The sequence below is a fragment of the Peromyscus eremicus genome, chromosome 2, assembly GCF_949786415.1.
Source record: "Peromyscus eremicus chromosome 2, PerEre_H2_v1, whole genome shotgun sequence".
Lineage (NCBI taxonomy): Eukaryota > Metazoa > Chordata > Mammalia > Rodentia > Cricetidae > Peromyscus > Peromyscus eremicus.
Genome location: NC_081417.1, coordinates 163,641,133 through 163,668,438, shown reverse-complemented (window position 1 = coordinate 163,668,438; position 27,306 = coordinate 163,641,133). Strand labels below are relative to the sequence as shown.

The following is a 27,306-nucleotide window of genomic DNA, read 5'->3' as shown; positions in this document are numbered from 1 at the left end:
GAAGAGCAGTCAGTGCTCTTAACCTCTGAGCTATCTCTCCAGCCCCCAATCCGATTTTTACGTTTGCCCCAAAGACGGTAGAAGTCGGGCTGTGGCGGCCAGATGCGGGGTTATGAGGAATTCTTTTGCGCTCAATGGGGCTGTGAGACCACCGGTGCAGCTTACTGGCACCCGTCCTCCTCCTGGGACCTTATTACAGTCACCAGGGGCTACTTAAAGCCCTCTGGCCGCCCCTGCTATTCTTCAGCGATGTGGAAGCCCCAGGCCCCTGGGTTGTCGCTGCCCCTCAATATCACCTTTACCGCACAGGGCAAGTCCAATACGGGCTGGACTTCGGGAAAGACATGGGGACTTAGATGGCATCTTGATGGCAAGGATAAAGGAGTCAGCTTTAAGATACTACTGAAAATCGAACCCGTTAATGCTGTCTCCATTGGACCCAATCCGGTCCTCCCTGATTCTCAAAGCAAAATCCTGGCCCTAGACAAAGGAGCAATCACACCAGGACCCACACCTGGTAGCGCTTCCACCCCCTCCCTGCATAGTACTTCCCCCGTCATTCTGCAAAGTACAGGCAACAGGTTATTCAGGTTAGTACAGGGAGCTTATATGGCCCTAAATGCCACAAGCCCAGATAAGACCTTGGACTGCTGGCTTTGCCTTACCTCCAGCCCTCCTTACTATGAGGGAATCGCCTTCCAGTCTGCTGCCAGCAACCTCACTTCCCCAAGCAGTAGGTGTCAGACTAAGCCTCATAGACTGACACTCTCTGAGGTTTCTGGACAAGGTTCCTGTTTGGGCAAAGTCTCACCGACCCATAGGCATCTTTGTAATGAAACCTCAACACCCTATAAAGGAGGATATTATCTTGAGGCACCCAATGGGTCCTACTGGGCCTGCAACACCGGGTTAACCCCCTGTGTGTCTGCTCAGATATTTAATGGTTCCCATGAATTCTGTGTACTGGTTCAGTTGTGGCCTCGTGTCACCTATCATGAAGAAAGCTCGGTTATGGAATTCTTCAAGCAAAGGAGTAGATACACTCGAGAACCTGTGTCATTGACCATAGCCTTCTTGTTGGGTGTTGGAGGCATTGCTGTGGGAATTGGTACAGGGACCACCGCCCTTGTACAAAATAATCACTTGATGCAGTTACAGATGGCCATGACCACTGATCTGGAGGCAATAGAAAGATCTATTTCCGCCCTTGAGAAGTCACTTACCTCACTATCAGAAGTAGTGCTGCAAAATAGAAGGGGCCTGGATCTGTTGTTCCTGAGGGAAGGGGGCCTATGTGCCGCCTTGAAGGAAGAATGCTGCTTTTATGCCGACCATACTGGTATTGTCAGGGAATCGATGGAAAAATTAAGGGAAAGGCTGGCTCAAAGAAAAAGGGAGTTTGAAAATCAGTGCGGGTGGTTTGAAAATTGGCTGCAAGGGTCCCCCTGGCTCTCCACCTTGCTGCCTACCATTCTAGCCCCCTTAATTGTTTTTCTCCTTCTCATTACCTTTGGTCCCTGGGCCTTTCAGCGGTTGACTCGGTTTATCAAAAATCAGATTGATTCGGCCTTACCACAACACGTCTCAATTCATTATCACAGAGTAGATTCCGAGGAGGTCGGCCAGGAGCCCCATCAAGGACTCAGATTCAGTGTCCTAAGGCCCTAATGTCCCCACAGTACTGCTAGAGGGTACTCAATGACGGGAATAGTACAGGGCCCACGCCGGAAGCAACAGCATACAGAGGTTGCCCGAGACTGGCTCAATACGGCACGCTGCCGAGCGTGGGAAGCCCCCTGTATAGCCTAAGACAGGGGCTCTCTCGGACCCTAGCCACCCCGATCACATGGACTTGGTCCATTTTTGAGAAAAGAGGGGGAACTGTTGGGGACCGACTCCGGACAGCTGTGTCTTGAACTTTGTGTGACCTTCCTTGCTTTATCAAACCTTACAAAAGCAGGAAGTTCCTGGCCTAACCTCGGGCTGTACAACTTCCTGGAGTACGTGCTAATCAGCCAGCTGCAGGGGCCTGGGACCAAAGTGACCTCACCCTCCCTTAGGAATTTTCCATCCTTGCTTCCCCTGCTTCCCCTCCCTGCCTGAAGCCCTGTTTATAAGCCTCAACACCCAGTCAATAAACGAGACCTCGACGCAACTCAGACTGACTCTGTCTTTCTTTACGCGCCTGGTCTCCTTTCCCTCTCCCCGCTTTGGTTTACAGGTGGACCCTCCTTGAGACCCTCGAATAACCTGGCCCGCGGGACGGGTCAATAAATGGAATAAGTTTTAAGTGCTAGTTGGGAGCAAGCCTAAGCTAAGGCTAAGCTTTCATATTTCATAAGAAGTCCCTGTGTCATTATTTGGGAGGTGGCAGTCCAAAGAAAGTCCCATTACACACAAAACCTATTTTTATATCCAGAAGGCTGGGAACTGGAGGTGATTAACAGCCTGGAGATCTGCATTATCAGTAGGATTGGGCCCTATCAAGCTTCCACAACCAGGGCCAGGAGTGGCTAGTAGTCAAATGTCCCTTACATCATCTGTATAGCCAGGGGCTCCCCCAAGCTCCCACAGTTAGGACTAGAGGTGGCTAATAGCCCAAATGACCTCTATGCTATCTGTATGACCAAGACCACACCAGATCCTTCTCTAGGCTCTTAAGCTAGTACAGGTAGTCTATCTCTAGAACCCATTTTCTTGGAAGAAATGACATGGATTTTGAGTTGAATTTCAATGTAATTATGTCTTCTGTGCAACAGGAATTGTATTATACCAGGAAACTTTTCCAAATTGTGTTTAAATATGCTGGCAATAAACTGCCTGGCATCAGACTGCAGAGTCTGATTCAGCCTAAGTCAGGATGAATTGAATGTTCATTCTCACCTCTTCACAGATCATTTGGCTGCCAGTCATGATGCCTGCAGCCTCCAACTCCCCCAGATCAGCCAAACTACCATGATTTGGTCAAAAATGGCAGCCTGGAGCGTGACCTTTGAGGGCTATTTGACCTCTGACATCTCCAGATAAAAGAGGCAGGCTTCTCTTGGACTTGCCCTCTACTTCTGCAATGTGAGCCAAGGATGGTGTGGTGGTTTGAATAAGAATAGCCTTGAGTTGGGGATTTAGCTCAGTGGCAGGCAAGCACAAGGTCCTGGGTTCGATCCTTAGCTCAAAAAAAAAAAAAAAAAAAGAATAGCCTCATAGGATCATATATTTGAATGCTTAGTTACCAAGGAGTGACTATTTGAAAGAATTAGAAGGATAGGTGTGGCCTTGTTGGAGGAAGTATTCCACAGAGGGTGAGTTTTGAGGTCTCTCTCTCTCCTCTCTCTCTCTCCTCTCTCTCCTCTCTCTCTCCTCTCTCTCTCCTCTCTCTCTCTCTCTCTCTCTCTCTCTCTCTCTATCTCTCTCTCTCTCTCCCCCCTCTCTCTCCCTGCCTAACGATCAGGATATAGCTCTCAGCTACTGCTCCAGTGTCTGTCTGCATGCTGCCATTATCACATCTATGATGAAAATGGACTAAACCTCTACAACTGTAAGCAAGTTCTCCATTAAATGCTTTCTTTCATAATAGTTGCCTTGGTCATGGTGTCTTCTCACAGCAATACAACAGTGACGTAAGATAGATGGATTCTCCTTCTTCTACCCAACCACTGTTCAGGGACATTGCTGAGGGTTGTGTTTGCCCTGATAGCTCTTGAGGGACCTCTACATCACCCTGTTTGTGGGCAACACACACACACAGAGGCCCCTCCAGTCTGCTATGCCACAAGTAATTATACCTTATCCCTTGCATTTATGCCCTGAGTCTCATATTTTCTGATAACAGTGATGAGTGATAGCTAGCTTGCTCATTTCCAGGCTAAAAAATGCTTTGTGAAAGACACATACTTCCCTTCCCCCAGCATCCACCTGGCCATTGCTGAGCTCTGGCCAATGGCATGTGCCCCAGCTCTGCTCTGCCAGGAGAAAGGCGTGTTCCGAGTGCCATGGCTCCCGTAGCCTGGATCTTAGCATGAAGCAAGCACCAGGAGCAGAGCTCCACCATTCTGACACACAGGAGCAGGAGGTAGAACTTGGTTGCTGTGATCAACTGGTTTAGGTTGTTACTGTAGCACACCCAATGAAAGCAGACACAAGTTGATGGATTAAGGTTTACAGGCAGATAAACCCAGCTGCCTCTGAGGCTGGCACTTCTTTACTTGAATATTGTTTAATTCCATGTGTTATTAATATTTGTGAGATGGTCAAGAATATACCACTCTGACTTTGCTGGTTTGGCATAAGACCAATAAAAGTAGAAGCTAAAATGATCATGCCAAAGAGGCCCTCCTTACCCTGGAGGAAAACACCACAACCCTGTCCTTGAGGGTGAAGAAGTCAGCAGTCCTGATAGAATTCTGAAGCTATCCTGTTCAAACAATTTACAGGTTTGCCTCCACACATAATTTACACACCTCCCCTCAGCTTACTGTCATTCTTTGTCCTGTGTAGCACACAGGAATGGCCTCATGTTTCCAAGGCTTCATATCCTTAGTTTAGGAACCTTTGGTTTGTAAAACTTGGAGCAAAGACTCTACAGTGCTTTCCCCTGTTGATCTGTCACACCACATTTTAATTCCCAGGTCCATCTAGGACCCGTGAGGATGGAGGTGAGGCTCTGCCACACTCTGTAGATGTGTGTGTGTGTGTGTGTGTGTGTGTGTGTGTGTGTGTGTGTGTGTGAGTTGCCTCATGGAGCAGGCCTGCTGGCTCTTCTTGCTCAGCATGCAGCACTTTCTGCAGACTTCTTCCCACCCTCCTGGGAAGGACCCTCTGCTCCTGTACCCCTCAACACTGAAGAGCATGCAGAGGAGCCCCACCTCTGGCTTTCTTCTGGTGGTGCCCCTGGAACCAGTGGCCATTCTCTACAGACTAGCTCCTCCTCTGGGCTCTGCTTTTTTATTTTCTTTCCTTTCTGTACATATGTTGGTGCACCTGTGTGTGCATCTGTGCATGCCGGTGGAGGCCAGTGGTTGATCTGTCTTCCTCAGTCCTTCTCCATCTTATTTCTTGAGACAAGGTCTATTACTGAATACAGAGTTCATTGGTTCTGCTAGACTGGCTGGCCAGTAAGCTCCAGAGATACTCATGTCTTTGCTTCCCCAGCACTAGGATTACAGACACCTGCCTCTTTACTGGGTCATCTCCCCAGCCCTATTCTTGTGTTTAGAGTGTTTTGCCTGCATACATGTTTGTGCACCATGTGCATGCCTGGTAACTAAAGAGGGCATCAAATGCCCTAGAAATGGAGTTACAAAGGGTTGTGAGGCACTATGGGGATGCTGGGAACCAAACTGTGGGTCCTCTGGAAGAGCAGCTAGTGCCATTTCTCCAGCCCCTCACCTCTACTCCTTTTGACATGGTGACATGGTTCCTGACTTTCTGACTTCCGCCTCACCACTTTTGGGTATCGTGGTGATTCTCTTCCTTTCCCTGCCTCTGCATCTGTTTGTGGGCCTGGGGATAGAGCCAGTTCCAGGAGCCAAAGGCCTACTGCCTGATTGGTCAGGCTGCCCAAGTTGTGCCCAACTCGTCAAGCAGGGCCTGAACTTGGCACTGGACGCTCACATCACAGGGCTTACTGAGGAAAGGCCAGGACAAGAGGATTCCCAAGCCCTCTACTCTTCCATGGGGGCACATTGCTGTGAGCTTCTGCTTATCTCCTTCGGGTTGTTTTACTCTCGAGTCCATGGTTTAAAAGCTGACATAAACACAGCAGGAAACGTACTTTATGACGAAAGTCAATAGATTTTTTTTAGAAAACGCGACACTCTGGGAATTTTCAAAGCAGGAACCCAAGCTCTGGAAAGGCTGGTCCTTTCCTGTAATGAAGTGCCGCTGCCCTACTGTTCCTCACACTGGTGACACGTGAGTTCGGGTCGCTGCTTCAATTCTTGACTCCACCACTGCCTTGAAGCACTTGTACGTGCCACCTAACGCAAGGCAACAGCCCCACGAACGCATTCTGCGCAGGCGCACCGCTTGCGGAAGTCCGTCGAGCTGCCCCTGCTACGCCATTGGCCAACGGGCTTATGCATATGCAAATAAGTAACCCAGTTCTTCCCCCACGTAGGCGGATGGATCTTCAGCGAGGGGTGGGAGGGAGGGAGTGCTAATGTACTAGGCTATCCGGGGCGGGGCCTGGGGCGGGACAAGGGCGTGGCCCAGCGGACCCCCGGAGATAGTTCCGCCCTCCTTGACTGGGCCAAGCGGCAGAGTGTTACCCACTGAGGTTCCGCGGGGCCCGGAGCAGAAAGGGACCGAGGAAGCCATGAGTGCGGTGGACCTTAGTCGCGTAGGCGCGTGTGTCTTGAAGCATGCAATGACAGGGGAGGTGAGGCCTGACCGTCGCAGGGCGGAGAACGTATCCCAGCACCTGCCTACTCACATGGGCTAGAATGGGGGTCCTGAGGGGTCCCATGGGTTCGCATGCTAGGCGTGGGTATAGCTGGTGGCTCACAGAGCAGGAGGGCCAGTGGGCACTGCGGGACACGTGGGGCTGCAGGACCTAAGGAAATGAGCCCACGCCCCCTGACAGCTCCATTCTTCAGGCCGTGGAGCTGCGGAGCCTTTGGCAGGATAAAGCTTGTGTGGTAGCCGGTCTGCGACGCTTCGGCTGCATAGTGTGCCGTTGGATCGCCCAGGACCTCAGCAACCTCCGGAGCTTCCTGGATCAAAATGATGTGCGCCTAGTGGGCGTGGGGCCTGAGGCCCTCGGCCTGCAGGAGTTCCTGGATGGTGGCTACTTCTCAGGAGGTGCGACTCTTCCCGGACTCAGAACCTTGGCTGGCCTTTCCGCCAAGCCCTGGCCATCCCTTTCCAGGCCCAGCAGGAACATATTCCTATGTCAGCGCTTTCAGCCCTCCCTGCCCTTCCTCCAGCCTGTGCATTGGCGCCTAGACCTAGTGGCAAAGTCCCAGTGAGTTTTGCCCTTCCCGTTTAAGCAGTGCTGACATTCAATCCCTCCTTGCTCCTCTTGGCTTGGTTGGGTTGAGCTGGACACCGTAAGCGGAGGGGACAGACAGCAGAATGTAGGAGGCCTGGACACATACCTGTGGCTTTCCTTTCTAGAACTCTACCTTGATGAGAGCAAGCAGTTCTATAAGGAGCTGGGCTTCAAGCGGTAAGTGTGACTGTGGGAGCATGAGACTAGCCAGGGACAGGACAGAGTGGCTGCTGCTCTGTTATGCATCTTCTTGCTACCATCCTCTGCTGTGCTGTTGAGTCTGTCCCCTGGAAACTGACTCTGGTGGCATGGACAGTTTCAGCTAGCCCTTCTTTGGGGTCTTCTCATGGTCCAAGCCAGGCCTGCCCTCAACAGTCTGCAATTTCATAAACAGGAGGGACCTTGGAGCCCATGCCTTAGTCATGGCCCATTTCAGTCCTCTGTTGCCACAGACTGTCTGTCATGATGGGCAGTGCTGACTGAGCCAGATCCCTGGGCACACCCAGCTTGGAGCTCAGTCCTCACTTTCCACCACCTCTCCTGGGCCTCAGGTCAGCTGTATTCAGCCTGGGGCTCCCTATGCTTCTGTAGATGGTCCTGGTTAGGCTGGTTGCTGATCTGGCTGAGCCCTTGGTAAGATAAGTGGGTGGAGCAGGACACCGGGAGCAGGTGTGGGTGCTTGTGTTTCTCCAGAATCTGGACTAGGGACCCTGTGTCTTTGTAGGTACAACAGCTTAAGCATCCTGCCAGCTGCCCTGGGAAAACCTGTGCGTGATGTAGCCTCCAAGGTCTGTGGTGGTCAAGATCATATAGGATTAGAGCATGGTGGGAGTCCCTGGGGACTTCCCTATGGGACTGACCTGGGTCCTCTTCCTGTCTTTCTAGGCTAAGGCTGTTGGCATCCAGGGGAACCTGTCTGGTGACCTACTGCAGAGTGGAGGGCTGCTGGTGGTCAGCAAGGGTGGGTCAGGGCAGGCATAGGACTCCATCTTGCCCATCTTGGTGGTCCATGTCCTCACAGCCCCCACTCCCCAGGTCTTGTGCACCTGGGTGTGAGGTTGGGGGCTGCTTGGCTTGGTTAGTAGATTACCCTCTCTCTTCCTAGCACATGGGTGTAAGATACAAGCAACTTGACTGCCTGCCTGTGGCTACAGGTGGTGACAAAGTACTGCTACACTTCATCCAGAAGTCCCCAGGAGACTATGTTCCCCAAGAGAATATCCTGCAAGCCCTGGGTATCTCTGCAGAGGTCTGCTCCAGCAAGCCACCCCAGGTGAGTAGAGGCCTTGGGGAACACTGCTTGTTACCCAGCCCCAAGTGTGTGTGTGTGTGTATACATATCTACACACATCTACACATACACACACACACATACACACACACACACACATATATATTACATTACATATATATATATTTATATCCCTTTGGGACAGTGGTTGGCATGGCCAGGAACTGAGCTACAGCCTCTTGGGATTTACATAATGCTCTCTGTGTGTTGGCAGCCTTGGGATGTAGACGTGTCTCTATGACTGTGCTTGTAGAGGGGGATAGACTAAAAGGGATGGAGAGCAGTGAAGCCAGTGGGCCCACTTTGGGCAGGAGCTGCAGGACAGACAGAAGGCTGTGGGTTGAGGAAGGCTGGGCTATGTCCTAGATGTCTCTGTCAGGCCTTTGTGTGGTTCCACCTCCTATGCTCCAGGTGGAAGGGAGTAATGCATGGGTGAGACTGTTTCCTATGTCCAGCATGCCTCCTTCCCTATTCGATCAGTGGGTGGGTACCACTGCTCTTGGCCTCTGAGGAATATGACCAGACTGACAGGGTCCCTGTTACCCCTACAGTGTGACGAAGAGGTGTGTGGGAGGTGATGCCTGGCTTCTGAGGACTTGGAGGCATCAACAACCTTGGATGTATTTGGAAAGAATCACTGTGGAGCCACTGGGACAGGATACTGGACATTGTCTCATCCTGAACAGCAATGAGCTATTAAAGTACACGTCCTGGGCAGTGAGTGTCCTCACTGCTTCCCCACTTTGCATCCTCTGTAGTTCCTACTATACTGTTGGTCCCCTCAGGTAGGAGGGATGTCCAAGTGTCATCTTCCTGGAGGACAGACTTCAGGCTTTGGTTATGGGACCCTGGGGACAACAGTGTCATTTTTTTCCAAGGCTGCCTAACACTGTAGCCCACTTTGTTGGGGGATTAGGACTAGGACTCTGGCCCCAGCCCCCACGTGGAGCCCAGTTGCAGGAAATGGGGAGGCAGGTGTCTGCTTGTGTCTGTGGTGGAGGCTGGTGGCTGAGTGGGTTCAGGGAAGAGGTGGCAGCTGAAGACTGAGCCGGAAACCCTTTCCTGATCAGAGTGGCTGGTGCTGTCCTGGAAGAAGCCTGGGTCTGGCTGAGCATATCTGTTTCCCCAGGGTCCTAAGGTCTGAGCAGAACTCCAGACACCCTACCATCTCAGGTCTCCCCTTCTCAAGGGCTTCCCCTCTAGGTGGGCTCTGATGACCAGCTTAGCACTTTCCAAGTCCAAACCAGGGTGACTGCAGTATTCACCTTGATGTCCTCCCTCTATCCAGGGACCATCTGTAAACAGTTAGCAGGTGATGCCCCCTTTGCCATCTAGACCATCTCTGGCTTCCACATTCCACCTGCTGCTCCCCATGTCTTGAGGTCCCTCTGCCAGGAACTGACATGAGTCACCAGGATATAGGTCAGGTCCAGTCCTGGAAGCTCAGTCATCTGAACTACAGACCCAGAGGGTGACCTCTAGTGGCATCCTGGTCTCTTCAGGGTTCTTAGCACCAGGATTCTGGGAGGCAGTCAGGAACCCTTCTCCCCATCAGCTGTGATTCCCCCCCTAGCCACAGCTGCTTCCACCTGACCACCCACCTGGCTCCTACATGAGCAATGCAAAGTCTTCTTTGAAGCGTTTACTTAGCTCAAGTCTGAAAGCTCGAGGACATTTAGCCGCGCGCTATGGAGAGGGTGGAAGGCAGCTGACAGCTTCTACAGGGCTGCTGACCCTCACTGGCCTGAAGGGGCGCGGGACCAGGCACCACTCATCCCAGGTGTGGGCAGGCGGCTGCACCCTAGGCCAGGTGCGGAGGGCTGGCTGGTGGCTCCAGTGGCCTTCAGGCAAGGACTTGCACATCTCTGCCAGCTGCACCGTTCACAAAGCCTCTGGGTGGCAGGCGGGCGTGGGCCGCAGCATAGCTCAGCCTTAGCTACCAGATGCGACATCGCTTCTTGGGGTGCATGGGGCTGCCCCGTGGGCAGTGGAATGCCTCAGAGAAGGCGGCCAGGTTCTGTAGTGAGCCCAGTACCCTGTGGACCAGCAAGTCCAAGGAGGTCTGAGATGTGGGGAGGGGCCAGGGCAGGGTTAGGCATGCATGCTTGCTTAGGGACTGTACACTTACCTGTACTTAAGAGGACTGTGGACATCAGTCTTGATAGACTGGACGGCAAACTCAGGCCTGTAGGACCCACACCATACCTAGAGGTACGTGAGTGGCTTGGTTACTGGCCTGAGGGCTGGAACATTACCCTCTGCAGTAGAGACCAACAGATTCCTTCCTTCCATGTCTGTTGCCTCCTCCCCAGCTGGCTTCTAATTACCAGCTTCAGTCTTTCTCTAGGAAGCCTGTCAGACCTGCTGGTTCTGGTTTTTGGGTGTCATAAGCTCGTGGTGCCCTTGGATGTATCCTATAGTGGGCACTCCAAAGCTGTGAGCGTGGGGACCACGACTAGAAGTTACCTGGGCATAGTTGACAAAGAAAAGCTGGGTATAGGTCAGGTTCAGTCCTGGCAGTCGCTGGTCCCTGCCACCTTCAGTCAGCCACTGTAGGTAAGCCTGCAAGCACCAAAACGGGGCTCGGTCCAGCCAGGCTTCCAGAGAGCCCCATGTAGAATGATCTGGTTCCAGGACCTTCCCTAGGTGGGTACCCTGCCTCCCCAGCTTAGGGCTGCTGTGTACAAGTCAGCTAATTTTTCTGTAGCCTTCTATAGGCCTATCCAACAGAGCTCTGTGGGACCCTTGGCCATATAGCTGCCACCTGGAGTCCAGCCATATGGGCTCCTGGTATCCAGTGCTCTATTCCCAAGGCTGTCGATGTGGGCTGCTGAGGCCCATGGTCATGTTGTCTCTACCCTGTATACTCATTAGGAGACAAAACAAACAAACAAAAGGTTCCTATACTAGCTCAAGAGCAAAATGGGTGAGATGTCAGATATACAACCATGGGATTTGGGTCTCTGCTTCCTTCCCAGTCCAAATGGAGGGTTTTTAGGACACAGCCCTAGTTTGGGCATTGCCCTGCCATGCTATGACTATCCCAGCTCCCGCTGAGGGCTCTGCTAGGGCCCACCTTGTATGCCTGTCGCACTCCGCCATTGTCAGCGATGTTCTCTCCGAGAGTGCTGAATCCGTTTACCTGCACAAGAGAGACAGGATGGGGCGCAGCCTCGCCTTGGCCCCGTCTTGTCCCCTGGGGCTGGGGCTGGATGCAGGTGCGGGGCCACTGCTGGTGATATGCTTACGTTCTGGTCGTCGGCCAGGTCCCAAGAAAAGTTGCCATACTGGTAGATCATGCACTGTGACTGTTCTCGGAAGTGCTGGGCCGAGAAGTTACTCCACCAGTCTAGCATGTTGCCGTTCTTGTCGAAGTTCCGACCTGTGTGGCAGCAGAGTGCGTGCACGTTGTCCCCCTGCGTTCACTGCCCTCCTGCACCCCTCTAGAAAGGCCAGGTCGGCGCTTGGATGTTTAGACGCTTTCTCCAGCAGCTGGAGTTCAGGGGTTCTGAGCACACAGCCCCATGTTGAGGACTTCTCAGGAGAGAGCTTCCATGCCACCCCATCCTTGCCCATGAAAGCTAGGACCAGGAGTCTCAAATTCAGCTGATCTAAACCCAGGTGAGGGGGCACATGGCTACCCTCATATGATCCCCCTGGTTGAGCCACATGGGAAAACCAGCTGAGACATCATAGATGGTATGGTGTCAGGCCCTAAGAGTCAAACAGGGCAGCCCCTCCAGGGATGGAGACCAGGCAAGGCCCCTGTCCAACTGATCTATTGAGAGAGTGGATGGATGATCCCAGGCTGCTCAGGAGAGGTGGGAGTGTGTGTGTGACTTACAGGTGTATCTGTGATCGGGGCACTCCCATATGCCCCTTTACCATTGTCATCAAAGCCGTGTGTGATCTCGTGCCCGATCACCATCCCGATGCCCCCAAAGTTCAAGGATTGTGGTTGCTCCTTGCTGAAGAAGGGTGGCTGGAGAATACCGGCAGGAAACACTGTCCCCGAAAGGGTGACAAAGAGGAACCGTGAGTGGGTACTTCTGTGTGCAAGGCTCAGGTGGGCACCTCTGCTGGGCCTGCCATCTAATGCTGTGGCCTAGGAAGTGGCGGTTAGGACTCCCTGCCCAAGGTACAGGCAGGGAGACTGAGGCTCAGAGAGTAAAATAGGAGTGCTAGATTGACGCCCATGCCCAGTTTCTTCCCACCCGTGGCTATCTTATCAAATGTACTCTCTGACAGTTCCTCTGTGTCCCTTCCAACCTACAACCCTCGAGGTGGGCCACAGGGCAACATGAAAGAGACTGGAACCCACTCTCCTTTCTGGGATTAGACTGGGGGTTTCCTGAGCAAGGGTACAGGGCTGTATGCTGGCACTAGAGAGGCAAGGTTGGCTTACCGATCTGGTTTCTGTTTGGTGAGTAGAACGCATTGACCACGGCAGCCCCGATGATCCAGCTGTGGTAAACACACTGGTCATTTGGAGTCCACATCTGCCAGGACCCTCCCTATGGTCTCTCTGTCCTGGCTGACCAGATCCTGCCCTGAAGAGGTCCATGGCATAGTGGCCAGCTAGTGTAGTGTCCTAAGTCAAGCCCAAGGTCTGGTTCCACTCTGAGGCCCCCAAAGCAGAGGGTGCTGAGGAGGGGAGGGCTTAGATCTTGTGTTCTCTTTAGCTGGCATCAGGCCAGACTCATGCAGCCACCCCTAGCCAGTGGGTAAGTTCTGTGTGCCAGGCTAGCCTTGTAGTGACTCCACTCACAGGTTCTGGTCCACTTTTTCCCGGAGCTTCTTCAGGCTCCTCTGGGCACTGGCCTTGAGGTTCTGAAGCCCATTCTCAAAATACAGTTCCTCTGAGAATATCAACTAGGAGAAGAAAAAAGCTTGATACGACTGGGCACTCAGGCTGAGTCCTCAAAGTGTTAGAGGGAGGGCTGGGGTTGGGGAAAGGTCTCGAGACCCACAGGTCAGCTGGCATGTGGCCCTCAGGCTCCTGAAACAGGTAAGTGTGGGGAAGGTACTCTGGCTCTGAGCATGTATGTGATTTTCAGAAAGTTTAGTTTCTCTGGGCCTCAGTTTCTCTATCTGTTAGCAGGGTGAAATTAAAGCCACTCCAGGGTGTGGAAGTATGGCTGAGTGAACAACTCAGAGAACAAAAGGATGCAGACATGGAGTACCCACTCCTCAGGGGTGGTTCAGGGTAGGGGGCTTGGGGAGGGGCCAGGCAGAGCACTGATGGGTACGCACACTGGAGTATTCCTCATCCAGGTGCCTATTGTGTTCTTCCAAGATATAGTCAGGGTAGCCGATCTGTTCCCGGATGTTCATGGCCTGGACAGAGGAGGGACAGCTAGGATCATCCATCATGGGAGGGCCCTAGTCTCACAAGCCAGCTCTGTTCCCTACTATGTGAGTAAGGGGGTAACAGACATGTTCCCTCGTCAGCTTGCAGAACCAGACACATAGGTGGGGCTCTGTATGGGTGCTCAGGAATCAAGTGACTGTGGTTTGTCACTGGGCCCAGAGGAGCTTGGGTAGTAGGTCCTAGTCTCAGACCACGGAGCCCACTTCTGTTTTCTGGGGGTTTCCCAGGCATGACACCTATTCCAGCTTCCCTCCCTGTCTTTCCAGCAGAGGGTCCTGACCACAGGAACTCCCCTCAGGCTTTCACACAAGTTGTAGCTCACCCACCTTTTCCTGGGCCTTCTTCTTAGATTCCTCATCCATCCAGTTCAGCTCATCCAGGGTATCCACAAACACGGATCTTACCTTGTCAATCAGCTCTTTGACCTGAGGGGATGCATATCCTCATGTCCTACGCTGGTCTAGGGGGCATGACCAGCATTCCAGGCTTGGTCTAGGACACCTTTAGGATGAGGCCAGTGCTGCCATGCCCCTGACCTCCTGGGAGGGGTGTGGCATTGATGTGGGGGTGACTTATCTGGCTCAGAGTTGGAGCCTCACAGGTGGGTTGGAGGCTCGCTTGCCATGGACTCAGAACCCATACATACAATCTGTGCCTTTCCCAGGGGCCTAACAGGGTCCAGGGCTGGAGCTCATGGTCAGGAGCACCTGGGGGCAGGGTTTCCCTTGACCTTCTTCTGTTCTGGTAGGCACTGGTATTAATGCATGTCCCTCTAGGAGTCACTGAGTTGGGGGAGGAAATAGGGGTTGAAATGGCTACAAATGGGAGTCACCGGGTGGGGTGGTGGTGATGGGGCTGGTATCCGTGCCAGGAGGCTGTCCCAGGGTGAGCTTGAGAGCTGCCATGGACAGTGCCCACTGGAGTCAAGGTTACACACCATTTCCTTGCTGTCCTTGGTGAAGGCCTGCTTGATGTAGAGGGAGCCCACGGCGCTCTCCATGTTGCTGTTGACATAGCTGACACACTCCCGCCAACGTACCTCCTCCACGGTTGTGCCGTATAACGCCTGGTGTGTTCATTCATTCATTCACTCACTCACTCATTCTATCCTGTGAGCCAATGCTTAACCTTCCCAGGTCATCTCTGGGGCCCTGAGCTTGTGAGGCAGGCAGATCCTCCCACCATGGGCTTCAGGGTACTCAAGAGGGGGACACAGGATGACTCAGACCAGATGCTGGCCATGGACATGAGAAGACCACTGTGCTGTTTTGAGGGGACTTGTCTTTACTCTGGAAAAGCTAGGGTCCCACTCAGACCTGGTGGTCTGCCTGGACACCACCCAAAGCTTGTCCTAGTCTCCTTATGTCTTGAAAACCAAAGTGACCTCTATCAAGCACTCCCTACCATGCCCGGTCCCTCCTGTGGTCACACTTGGTTTTTGACAGCCCAGGCTTCTGGTTGGCTTCTGACTGTTGACTGTCCCAGAAGGACCGGGGCCTTGTCTATCAGGTTCTTATCCCAGACCCCGGTGATGACTGTGCATGGCCCACAGCTTATGCTTAGCATCTTGAGATGAATGAATGATGCACTTACCTTGCGGTAGTGCACCCTCGCATCTTTGAATCTCTGGCTTAGGCTGCTGATGCGATCTAGCACCAGGCGCCACACCAGGTAGTTCTGCATGGTCCTAGAGGAAGCAGAAGTGAAATCGGACAGGTGAGAGGCTGTCTGCCAAGGGAGGAAACACAGGTTAGCCAGCAGGTTCTACATCAAGCAGGGTTCTAGATTCTCTAAGAATTAGTTTGTTTGTCCCTCATGCTTGATAGGATTCTGCTGTGGATAATGCTTTTGTGCACTGGTTTAATAAAACGCTGGTTGGCCAGTAGCCAGGCAGGAAGTATAGGCAGGATAAGCAGACAAGGAAAATTCTGGGAAGAGGAAGGCTGAGTCAGGAGACACCAGCCTGCTGTCTAGGGAGCAGCATGTAATGGCACACAGGTAAAGCCATGGAAAACGTGGTGACATAGATTAATAGAAATGGGCTGAGTTTAAGTGTAAGAGCTAGTCAGTAGTTAGCCTGAGCTAATGGCCGAGCAGTTTTAATTAATATAAGCCTCTGTGTGTTTACTTGGGTCTGAGTGGCTGGGGACTGGGTGGGACCAAGAAAAACTTTCAGCTACAGGATTCACATCACTAGGGTGAGGCACTGTGGACACCAAGATCGAACCTCTGTGTCCCTCACACCTGAGAAGTAGTTGGTATCCTCTCCTGAAAGAAGGAACTCTTCTCTCTCTCTCTCTCTCTCTCTCTCTCTCTCTCTCTCTCTCTCTCTCTCTGTGTGTGTGTGTGTGTGTGTGTATGTGTGTGTTGTAGGGCAGGGACAAAACTGCTGTGGAAACCTCCCCCCTGCCTCACCGTGCTGAGTAGATGTCAATGACATCTTCAAGGTTCTGCAGGTATGGGATACCATAGACCACCACCTCCTCATCTGGTAACAGATCGATTTGGACAGAGGACAGCACACTTTGTATGAAGAGGGTCCAGTTAAACCCCTGTAGAGAGAGAGAGAGAGAGAGAGAGAGAGAGAGGTGGGGAGGAAGAGAGAGGTGGGTGGCCCTTGTGCATTTAAGAAACTCAGCTCCCACTGAAGAACATTTGAGAAACGGGTGAGAAAGGACTGTTAATAAGAATCAGGACAAAGGGTGACATTTCCCCAGAGCATGTGGGCTGTGAAATTGCTAAGAGTCTATGCAGAATATTTGAACATTAAGTGTAGTTGGAGAAATTAGTGGACAAACATGGTTTAGCAAAAATGATCAAAGTAGAAGATATGATAGCCTTACATGTTACATAAGCTGGATAGTTATTTATGCTGAGACTTGAACATAAGCCCCGTGCATGCAAGGGCAGTGCTCTGCCACTGAACTCTACTTACCCCATGGCAATTTTTGTTTTCAGTCAGTAATATTCCACACTGCTGAGCTTAATGGTGTACTTTAATTACTTTGAAGAAAAAAATGTTCTGGGACAGTGTCTCTAATCAGGCTGTAGTTGAGAATACTCTTGAACTTACCCCATGTGTTTTTTTTGTTTTTTTTGAGACAGGGTTTCTCTGTGTAACCCTGGCTGTCCTGGACTCACTCTATAGACCAGGCTGGCCTCAAACTCAGAGATCCACCTGCCTCTGCCTCCCCAGTGCTGGCATTAAAGGTGTGTGCCACCATGCCAGGCTTGAACTTACTGTTTAATTAAAGACTTATTTTAATTTTTCTTCTGTGTATATGGTGTGTGTGTCTGTGGGTGCTTACAGAAGCCAGAAGAGAGCATTGGATCTCTGGAGTTGGAGTTACGGTTAATTGTGAGCTGGAAACTGATGTGGGTGCTGGGAACTGAACTCTAGTCCTCAGAAAGTGCAGGTTCTTAATTGCTGAGCAATCTCTCCAGCCATGACCTTCAAATCTAGGGAAGGCAGGGCTCTCTCAGGGTTCATCTGTCTTATCCTGTGCAGAGCTATGGATCCAAGTGCTTATTTATATATTCTGGTCAGGAGGAAGGGCTGCAGGCCCAGTCACCTACTTCTCCCCCCCACCCCGAGACAGGGTTTCTCTGTGTAGTTTTGGTGCCTATCCTGGATCTCGCTCTGTAGACCAGGCTGGCCTTGAACTCACAGAGATCTGCCTGGCTCTGCCTCCCGAGTGCTGGGATTAAAGGCGTGCGCCACCACCGCCTGGCCCCATTCACCTACTTCTGACCTGGGCCCTGTCCTACCTGTGCTCTCCTCCCTCCTCCATGAACCCTGCCCCACCCATGCCCTCTCTCTGACGTGGCCTTCTATAGCAGCTGTATCCTGCCCTATGGAGGAGGCCTGTCCCTTGGAATTTTCTTTGCTGTGCTCATTTAAAGGCATTATCTGCCTGGGTGCTGCCATACAGTCCCCTTAAGGCAGGAATAGCTGTGTGGAGAATGAGTACCCAGGAGGGTTGGGCTGGGCCAGTGCTACTTCCTGGGTGGGTGCCTGGGTCTCACCTTCAGACCAAACCTCTCCTGCAGCTCCACCAGGTCCATCCTGTGGTATAGGCTGGTGACATCATGCCTCTCCTCCTGGGGGACTGTGGCCTGTGTGGGAACTAGGGGTCACATGGTATGGCACTCAGCACCTAACCCGAGCCTCCCAGCGCGGCCCTGCCTCACGTTGGCCAGATGTGCCTCCAGCTCCAGCACTTTCGTCATGTCCTCCTGCACCAGAGTGTTGTCCTTGGGTAGGTTCAAGTCTTTCCTCAGCATGGTGGCCACTGACATCATGAAATGCAGGTAGGCTTCCCGCACCTGGGCCAAAGGACGATGGATGGAGCTGGGCGGCTTTGGCCACCTTGGCCACCATGGAGCACTCTGTGGGGTGGGGGTGGTGTGTGACATGGTGTGTCCCCTGGAATCTTGTCCCTCTAGCCTCCCCAACATGCTCCGGCATAGACAGCACAGAATAGAGCATGGAGACTGTCCACACCACACCCAGCTGACACTAACATCTTGGTCCCACTCTAGGGACAAGCCTGCATGATGGTTTTTGGGTCCTGTGGTCTGGGTCTACTCCCTAAACTTGGTATGGAGTCACATGTCCTAGCCATGCCATACAGCTCAGGACCAAGTTCTGGTCACAACTCCTTTTTGGTGAATGACCCATGCCCAGGCCTCTATGGGTAGGGACAGTTTTTCAGGGCTGCACAGTACCAAGTTGGCCTCCACAGGTGCTCAGTAACTCTTCAGCCACTGCTGCCAGGATGAGGTTGGACTGCCCCAGCCATGATTTGGCTATGAGGTGGGAGATTGGCTCTTTAAGTTGTCCCATCCAGCTGGACATGCTTCCTGGTGCCCATTCTTGGAGGGGTTTTCCTCACTCTAGCTGAAGCTGAATACTGCCCCATCCACTGGTGCCTAGCTCTTTCAGCTGCTAGATTGGACTAGGGGCCATGCATGAGCTTTTGGGATGCTCCAGGTCCTAATTTTCTGTACCCTGCTACCATCCTTCCTTCTAGCTTCACCCATCTGTCAAATCCCAGGCAGCTCAGTGCCTACTAGTACTTCCAGCCCTGCTGGAAGGTCATTCCTGCCTCCTGCCTTTTCCTATCCTGTTCCTGATCAGATGTCTTTGCTGTCCCTGCCTTCTTTCTGCCTATCCCAACTCTTCCTTCTACCCTGGCCATCCTGGGCCACTCCACAGTTGAATTCTTTCCACAGATACAGTAGCAGACTCTGAAGAGCAGTCTCAGGGCCTCTGCCTGCTTCCCAAACACTGGGCCTGGTTCTGCATAGGTGGGTCAAGCCGAATGGACTGCCTGTCCAGATGAGCTCACTCACCTCAGGGCTGACACAGTGTGGAACCTGGGTATCCATGTTTGTGTCCCCCGTGCTCAGTGCCTGGCCACATACCCACAAGTGCTTACAGAGGCTGGTTGTGGGGAGCAAGGCTAGTGGACAAACAGGAGTGCTGAGCCCCAGTGGGGGCCAGGATATGTGAAGGGAGCTGCATCTGACCTGGGCCTTGAGGACCCTTGCTTACCTTGTGGTTGCTGCCTTCTTGGAAATAGTACTCCCGGGATGGCATGCCCAAGGTGGGCTGGTCTATCTGGAAACAGAGGGTGTGACTCCTGGTGGGTGGTGGGGATCCCTGCAGCCTGGCTGAGGTGGGCAGCAGTCCCCTGCCCCCAGGACTGTGCCTGGCAGAACACTGGCTTCCTGTGGAAGGCAGATGCTTCCGAACCCAAGCCTTTCCCTGACAGAGAGGGGCTGGATGGGGGACACAAGTCCCTATAGGAGGGACTTGCTTCACAGTCTACCCCAAATGGCGTCTGAGTGTGCTTCTCTGACCCTCCAGTTAGGGCTTCTGGAGGCCTCCAGCCCAGGTGCCGAAGACCTCACTGTGGGTAAGAAGCAAGCTAAGCATAGGACAAGCCTCTCAGAACACAGCAGGGGCCATGAGGCCCCATGGGAGCCCCACTTAGCACAATTCACACTGTGGACTAAGCTGTGGAGAGAGAACACATACATTGGGCTCACAGATCCCCCCAGCCACCACCCTATCTATCTCCCTGCTCTGCGGCAAAGCCCGGAGTTAGGCTCAAGGACCCTGCTGGCCCTGACCCCGCCTCCCCACTGAGGGTGTTGCATACATAGATGACATGCCGGCTGGAGTTCTGGTCATCATTCCAGATGAAGAGGTCGATGAGGACACGCCTGTTGAACTGCGAGTTCAGCAGGGCCAGCTGCCGTTCCAGCTCCCACTTGGGGCCTGAGGAGTCAGTATCCATGCTGGAGACCAGATAGCCCCTCTCCAGACAGGGAACTGCCTCCCTAAGCACAGCATTCTGGGAGTATAGGAAGGAAGCCCTGCCTGGCTCAGGCAGTGAATTCACTGTGAGACTTTGGGGGCTTTTAGGGACAGTTCTTCAAAGGTCCACAGGGAAACAGTGACTGAGAGAATCACCGTGTGTGTGTGTGTGTGTGTGTGTGTGTGTGTGTGTGTGTGTGTGTGTGTGGCGGGGGGAGATGCCTTACTCCAGGCATTATCCCTGCCCCTACGTTAGAGGTGGGCCACATTCGGAGGGCTGAACAGGGATGGGAAAACTGGTGTCTAGAATACTAGGAGGGATGCCCCAGTGCAAGTATCAGGGGACCAGCCTCAGTGAGCCCCTCATAGATGCCACTGACTCCCTAGTGTGGAGCCTAAGCTTGTCTCTGAGAGGAATGAGCCTCTTGGGGGCAGTTGTGGGGTTTAAGTCTGAAAACTTGCCTGTACTTACCCATGATCTCAGTCCACTTGTCCATGGCCACAGGCCAGCCTCCTACCACATCTAAGATGTTCAGCAGGGGCTTAGAGTCTCTCTTCTCTATCACACCTGAGAAGAGAAGGAGTGGATGCTTCTCAGACTCCGGTGGCTCAGGTGCCAGGACACATCGTCACAGGCTCAGCTTTAGGTCAAGGGTCGCCGGTGAAGCACACAGTCCCCTGGGGTAAAGGAGGCTGGGGACTTGGTAGCTGGCAGAAGAAGAGCAAGCCTAAGAAAGGAGTGGTGGTCAGGAGGGAATCCCCGAGACAGAAGGTGTCTGGGCAGGAGTGGAGTCACACAGGGGCCACGCGACTTGCTTCTGTAACATAATGGCAGTCTAAAGGCTTGGGCGAAAAGCCCAGAGCAGCTTCCCTCTAGGGAAGTCACCCTAGATACAGAGGGACCCTCGGATGATAGTGGCAGTACTTCAGAGCTGGCAGTAAGAAGGGGGCTGATGTCCACGGTCATGGTCTGTGGCAGGGCTGAGAGGCCACAGGGAAAGGACAGTGGTTCAGTGGAAAGAGAGGCACCAGATGAGTCCGATGGAGGCTACTAGCCTCAAGACGCTGTGGGTGTGATAAGAGGAGCATCCCATGGGGTTTGACAGTGGCATATCTGGCTTCCTCTGTGTGGGCTTAATTTGGAAATCGGGAAAATCAGAGAAACTGTCATAATGAGGTCATAAATGAAGTCCTGGCTGCCTCCGTCCAATGGAGCAGGGTTCTGTGTAGCTGATGGGCTGCTACTGTGGCTAATGGGCTGGAAGCTGAGGCAAGGGCTCAGGGTTCTGTTCACATACTGCTGTCATCCTGCCTTGGATACCTAGCCTTTCAGGCAAGAAATTAAGTAAATGTGAGAATCTGGAGGAAGTTGTCTGTGCCTTGTGGGTATTAGCCACATGATTTGTGGAGGTAAGACAGCCCTGGCCATGCCCAAGTAGCTGTTTTGATGGAGATAACCTCATAAAACCACAGTCCCATTGAGTACCATGGTTGGTACACAGGAATCAACCTCAAACCTCTAGGAGATGCCCAGGGAAGACAGCTGGCCCCAACTCTGTAGCTCAGCAGATAGGAACAGTACCTTTGGACTATGTAACCACAGGCTAAAGTTACAAAGCCCAAAGCATAGGGCAGCTGGTAATGAGCCTGGCCAGGTGAGGCACAGCACACAGATACTTTGTATATGCCCTGCATGATGCTCATGCCCATCCCATGGCGCTTTGGTGTGCCCTGTGGTGCTGGAGCTGGCTGGGCCCTGGCAGGTGGTTCCACTCACTTTCGTTCATGCAGGAGCGGTACAATATCTTGGCCTTCTCCACAGCCGGCCGGTCTTTGACATCGGAATCCTCCAGCACCCCTGTGGGCAGAGGAGAAAGCTTAACAGAGGTTGAGGTGACTGCTGGGGCCCCTTCTGGCCCTGGACAAGCGTCATCAGGCTGCACAAAGGCACACCGAAGTCCCAGTTCACTCCAAGTCCTAGGCATGATGTCTCCACTGACCCTGCTACCTAAACACTGAACAGGAGCCTGCCCACGGCTCAGTGACACCTCTATGCCCCAAATGATTGGTCACTCTTCACCTTTGAGGATGACCTCCAGCTCATCCCGGAGAATGTCAAAGACGCTGTATCGGGAGTTGGTCTCGGGGATCACATGATGCCGCAGCCAGCCTCCGCAAGCATACTGGTAGAAGTTGTCACAGGGCTTCTTTGATTTGTCCATGTTCTGAAGGATTCTGGCAGCTGTTCATCCAGAGGGGGTGGAGAGAGGAGGGAGGAGAGCAGACCCCGAGTTGTGGACATCTTGGCATTGTCTCTAAGTCTGAGAGACAGTGTCGCCCCTTTGGGGACAGTTTGAGATTTAATATCCACTATTAACTTCCTGGCAGCTACTAACTTGCTCTTGGGCAAATTAGTCACTCTCCCTGAGTCACAGGGAGGCTGGAAACAGTGGAAGGATTGCCCAAGTGGCTTCAAGAACTAGTGCTGCCACTGATGAGCAACAGGACCTTGAACCTTCCTGTCTTCTCCCTCCTGAGGACCTGATATTGGAAGATGGTTCCTGATCACAGGAAGGGCCCAGCTGGTGGCCCTGTGCTCTAAACTGGCCTCAGGACCCTGGCCTCCTGGTCATAGCCCTTCTGCTCCATGCATTCGCAGTGGCCTCTCACTCCTCAAGTACTCTGTCCCTCAGGGGAGAAAAAGATCCCCCATCCTGTCTACTGCCTTGAGGTTTATTTTTTTTGTCAGAAGGGACAGCTGTGTCCTAGGATCCAAGGCATGTTGGTGACAGGGGCCTGAGCTATGGGCTCCGTGGCTCTGCTGACTCTGCCCAGGAACTACCTGGTCTGGGGCTCTTGCAGCTGGAAATTTCAAAGAAAGCATCACCGGGGGGCTCCTGGACCCACTCAGACAAGAAAACCTGTTCCACCTTCTCCCCATAGAACTTTTTTTTTGTCTCCTGCAGAGGCAGTCTGTGGCACCCAATTTTAAGACAAAGTCTTGGGAGAAAACGTGGAATAAAAAGATATCCTTTAATTTGACTTTGTTTTCTATAAACATAGATAAGAGCTCTTGGGCCTCTACAACCCTGCATGGGGAGCCTGCATGGGGAGCCAACCTCAGCCTACGTGCCGCTCAGCTTGGCTTCAGAAAGCCCCAAACAGCACTGCGGCCACCCTAGGGGAGGGGCTCACCTGCCATCACGCAGCCTGGGGTGATGCAGACGTCATTTTTCTGTGATGACTCTTTGACAGCTGGAGGAGCAGAAGGAGGAGTGTGAGGTGTGGGGAGTTGGACAGGTGGTCCAGAGGCTCGGGTGCACACTATGCAGGCCTTGGTGAGGTACAAGCTGGGGTGGGCATGGCAGGGCATAACAGGGGCAGGGTAGATGGGGTGGGCCTCCATTCTCCCCCACCCACAATGGACACCTCCAGGATAGGTCTGAAGCACAGCCCTGGTCTTCCCCAGCTGAACCCCAAGTGTGAATTTTACTTACAGCAGTGACCTGGGATCCCCTTAAAATTCTCTGCCTCCATTGACCCCTATTGTGGCCCAGAACCCTCAGGACTGAGGCTGCTCATGCCCTCCTACCTTGCTGTCCCACCAGCTCTAAGGTACTATACTATCCCACCCTGTCCTTACCCTGTAGTCAGTACACCAAAAGATGGTATCAGGCTGGCCTCATTGGTGGTACCCAGCTGTGCCCAGCTGCATACAACAGGCACTGGAGACTGGTGTCCCTGTCAATATCTTCCCTTCCCCATCCCCTCCTGGACTCCCTGGCCATCTACATTACCCTACCCATGGCAGGCCCAGATGCCAAGCCCACCTCCTTAGGGCTGCCTGGCAGGGAAGGCAAAGGCTACCTCGTTTTACAACCGTCCTCTCTTCCTGGGAGAAGCGTAGTCGGCTAGTTAAGAGGGACAGCGGCTTCCCTGGGGAGAAACACAGTGCTCAGCCTCCTCCAGTACCCGCCCCGTGGAGCCTTGAGGGTCTGGTTACGTCAGTGCTGCCATCTGTGCACAGTGCTGTGGACTCTAGTGCTCACCACACAATGAGGGATGGCTACCAGGGAACTGAGACAGGGGACCATGGAACTTAGTGTCCAGTCATCCTCTCTTTTATTCTCCTCCTCCTCCTCCTCCTCCTCCTCCTCCTCCTCCTCTTCCTCCTCCTCCTCCTCCTCCCTGCTAGGCTTCAATGGGGAAGGGGAAGGGTCCACCTGTCTTGCTATTCCTATCTTCTTGTCCTTCTGGAACTACCCAGACTCTGCCTGTCTCCCTGGGCTGCACTTACAGAAAGCTCTTGCAGCCCTACCACAAGAATAAATAGGTTACTTGGGGAAATAGGTCCTTGTAGGCAGGGGACCTCCCTAGTGGCAACCTTCACCCCCCCCCCCCCGACTACTCTCACGGCCCGCTGAAGGTTCAAGGCCACCCTCCTTGTCCTTGTTTCCCCACTGCATGTGGAGAGGGAAGCTGCTTAGCATAGAAATCTTCAGGACCTGGAGTGGGGTTTGAGAACAAGCAAATCAGGCCTGGCCATCTTCAGACCTGGTTTGTGGTGCTGAGGTTCCCCATAGTCAGACACACAGACCTGTGGGAGGAGGGAATGGGGGGTGTGTGTACCTGCTTGGCGCCGGCACAGTCAGCACAGAAGGTGCTGGAGGCACTGACGGTGGGTGCTCCTTAGGGCTAGGCAGTGCAGAAGGCCATTTGTTCTGCACATGAGGATGTTACAACCCAGACCTGGGTGCACACATTGGCTGTGATGCCAGTGTGGGCTCTGTCCTCCAACAGCCCCACCCTGTCACCCCCAGTCTGAAGGTGCCCCTGAGGGAAAACTTTCGAGGGTCAATCTGCGCTCCTGGGATAAGTAAGTTGACTCCTCAGGCCTGCGATGGAAATGAGGGGTCAAGGGAAAGGGTGGAATCCTTGAGCTTTGGCTGTCCTGTGGGGGTGTGCCCATTTCAAGAGCAGAGTCTGAGGGTGAGATCTCATAGTTCCACCTCCAGTGAGAGGGTATGTGACCAGGAGGAAGGTGGTCCCACCTCCAGTGAGAGGGTATGTGACCAGGGGGAAAGTGCATCTACAAACTCATCACAAACCTTTGCAGCTACCACAGGTGAGTTTAGGACATCACAAGGAAGATAAGGACACAGAAGCACGAAAGAGCAGGAGTCTAGACACGAGTCCTTCCCTTCCCACAGAAGAGCGACCTGGCCAGAGTACAGGAGGGAGGCTGTGCTGCAAGGCTGATCGCAAGACTGCTGGGTGCACACATGCAGGCTGATGCGAGGAATTAGGATCGCGGGAGTCGGACGCGGAGGGTGTGTGTTCCCACCCGTCCTTGTTCACATAGCCTTCAGGGAGTTTGTGGTGATGTCCACTGGCAGAGGAGGGGAACAGAGAAGAACCTTCCACTTCTAGCCCCCAGTGAAGCAGGTAAATATTGTTGACAACCAAGAGGGAACCTCAGGGATCGGGGTGTAGCTCAGTTAGTAGAGCGCTTGCCTAGCATAGGCACAAAGCCCTGTCCCAAGCACCACATAAACCATGTATGGCATTAGGAGGAAGAGGCAGGAGAATCAGGAACTTAAAGCCACCCTCAGTTATATAGTGAGCTTGAGGCCAGCTCCCCGGGCTACATGAAACCCAAAGCATTGCTAGGCATGGTGATGCACACCTCTAATCCTAGCACTTGGGAGGCAGAGGCAGGTGGATCTCTGAGTTTCTGGCTAGCCAGGGTTACATAGTGAGACACTGTCTGAAAACAAATAAACCAAATATATACAAACAAGCAAACAACAACACCCCCCCTCCCCAGCAAAAAAAAAAAACATTAAAAACGAAAGAAAACGCCAAACTCTAACCAAGACAAATAAAGAAACCAAGAGGGAACCCCAAATGATCAAAAGGAGTGGAGTCTGGGGTGACCCCACTACTAACAGTCTGTGCAAAGGCTGTGGTCACTAAAGCTGAAGAGTCTTGCAGAAGAGGTGGAGAATTACAGACATGCCATGTGTTTCACTGGGCAAGTGGAAGCCACAGGAAAGAGCAGGATGGAAACAGCATGAGAAGTGAGGTCACCGAGAGTGTTGGAGATACTCAGGACCACTCAGCAGGGAGACAGGAGAGTCGGGAGTTCAAGGCTAGCCTCTCTGCATAGCCAGTTTAAGGGTACATGAGACTCTGTCTCAAAAAAAAAAAAAAAAAAAAGTAAGGAAACCCTGTGACAGGTGTGACAGTCATTGAACCCCACAAAGGAAGTATTAATGTCAGCACATGCCAGTCAGCAAGACTATGCAAACCTAAACAAAACACGAAGAGAAGGGGAGGAAATGAATAGAGGGAACAGTTACCAAAGCCTAGAGAGTGAGCCGAGCATGGTTGTCCCAAGTGTTTAGGAAGCAGAGATGGAAAGACTGCAAGCTCAGGGCTAGCCTGGGCTATGTGGTGAGATCTGAACTCAGAGAGAGATGGAAACAACACAAGAGTCTCTGAACTAGAGCCACAGGTAAGAAATAACTGGCTAGAATGGATGGGACCCCAGGGACGATCACATTCCCTTGACGTTCCCTGGTGTTTGTTTAGGCAACTTCTGTGGTGTGCCAAGACCAAAAAAATAGCCTTGAGGGTTGGGAGATGGCTCAGTGGGCAAGCATTTGCCATGTAAGTATGGGACCTGGAGTGTGGATCCCCAGCACCCAAGTAAAAACCAGTATGTATGATGGCCCACCTACACTCCCAGTGCTTTCTAGGTGGAAACATGGGGTCTCTGAGGCAAGCTGGCTAGCAGATTAACTGAACCTGTGTGCTCTGGGTTCAAGTGAGAGACTGCCTCAGCACATGAGGTTTAGAATGACCGAAGAAAACACCCAATGTCCACCCCTGCCCCCCGTACATATATGTGTGCCTACACATATGCAAGCATATATATATATATGCACACATGCATGCCACACAAACACATAATAGTCTTCACAATCCCTCTGAAAGTTTGTTTTCCTAAAATTTTGTTTTCAGAAACTTAAAAATTCCTTGACTTACTAAGACTTTAATTTAATAAAGTTTATTTTGTGTATATGGGTGTCTTTGTACGTATGTCTGTCTGTACACTACAAGCATTCCTGGTGCCCATGGGGATTAGAAGAGGGTGTTGAATCTCCTGGGTCTGGAGTTACAGATGGCTGTGAGCTTCTATGTGGGTGCTGGGAATCGAACCTGGATCCTCCAGAAGAGCAGCCAGTATAACCACTAAGCCATCTCTCCAGCCCCTAGGACCTTAATTTAAATCATTTATGTTTTCCTTCTCCTTCTCAGTCTCTCTC

At 52.6% G+C, this 27,306-nt stretch overlaps 2 protein-coding genes across 3 annotated transcripts in view; one reads left to right on the top strand and one right to left on the bottom strand.

The window, feature by feature from the left end:
• The first annotated feature begins 6,188 nt into the window (after window positions 1-6,188).
• On the top strand, window positions 6,189-9,020 carry Prxl2b (peroxiredoxin like 2B). Its single transcript, XM_059255498.1, has 7 exons — window positions 6,189-6,376; window positions 6,594-6,798; window positions 7,114-7,165; window positions 7,713-7,776; window positions 7,874-7,949; window positions 8,143-8,261; window positions 8,831-9,020. The coding sequence occupies exons 1-7, from the start codon at window positions 6,314-6,316 to the stop codon at window positions 8,855-8,857; spliced, it is 606 nt and encodes a 201-aa protein (XP_059111481.1). The 5' UTR covers window positions 6,189-6,313; the 3' UTR covers window positions 8,858-9,020.
• An 886-nt stretch (window positions 9,021-9,906) lies between these two features.
• Mmel1 (membrane metalloendopeptidase like 1) overlaps window positions 9,907-27,306 on the bottom strand; it is a 29,552-nt gene continuing 12,152 nt past the window's right edge. Inside the window, exons 3-24 of one of the 2 annotated variants that reach the window (XM_059255494.1) lie at window positions 23,843-23,911; window positions 23,171-23,230; window positions 22,056-22,217; window positions 21,753-21,833; window positions 20,448-20,543; window positions 19,818-19,936; window positions 19,208-19,273; window positions 17,842-18,039; window positions 17,677-17,766; window positions 16,066-16,202; window positions 15,244-15,337; window positions 14,588-14,716; window positions 13,977-14,075; window positions 13,533-13,616; window positions 13,048-13,151; window positions 12,685-12,743; window positions 12,165-12,284; window positions 11,528-11,661; window positions 11,356-11,421; window positions 10,746-10,841; window positions 10,408-10,484; window positions 9,907-10,315 (exon numbers count right to left, since the gene is read on the bottom strand). In XM_059255494.1, the coding sequence (XP_059111477.1) occupies window positions 10,216-10,315; window positions 10,408-10,484; window positions 10,746-10,841; window positions 11,356-11,421; window positions 11,528-11,661; window positions 12,165-12,284; window positions 12,685-12,743; window positions 13,048-13,151; window positions 13,533-13,616; window positions 13,977-14,075; window positions 14,588-14,716; window positions 15,244-15,337; window positions 16,066-16,202; window positions 17,677-17,766; window positions 17,842-18,039; window positions 19,208-19,273; window positions 19,818-19,936; window positions 20,448-20,543; window positions 21,753-21,833; window positions 22,056-22,217; window positions 23,171-23,230; window positions 23,843-23,911 (2,240 nt within the window). In that variant the 3' untranslated portion in view covers window positions 9,907-10,215. The remainder of the gene's footprint in view (window positions 10,316-10,407; window positions 10,485-10,745; window positions 10,842-11,355; window positions 11,422-11,527; window positions 11,662-12,164; window positions 12,285-12,684; window positions 12,744-13,047; window positions 13,152-13,532; window positions 13,617-13,976; window positions 14,076-14,587; window positions 14,717-15,243; window positions 15,338-16,065; window positions 16,203-17,676; window positions 17,767-17,841; window positions 18,040-19,207; window positions 19,274-19,817; window positions 19,937-20,447; window positions 20,544-21,752; window positions 21,834-22,055; window positions 22,218-23,170; window positions 23,231-23,842; window positions 23,912-27,306) is intronic. The other variant, XM_059255495.1, reaches the window with a different exon arrangement.

Coding starts and splice junctions, on each gene's coding strand:
- Prxl2b (XM_059255498.1), top strand. CDS start 6,314: ATGAGTGCGGTGGACCTTAGTCGCGTAGGCGCGTGTGTCTTGAAGCAT. Junction 7,777..7,873: donor TGCGTGATGTAGCCTCCAAG/GTCTGTGGTGGT, acceptor CTGTCTTTCTAG/GCTAAGGCTGTTGGCATCCA. Junction 7,950..8,142: donor GCTGCTGGTGGTCAGCAAGG/GTGGGTCAGGGC, acceptor CTGTGGCTACAG/GTGGTGACAAAGTACTGCTA.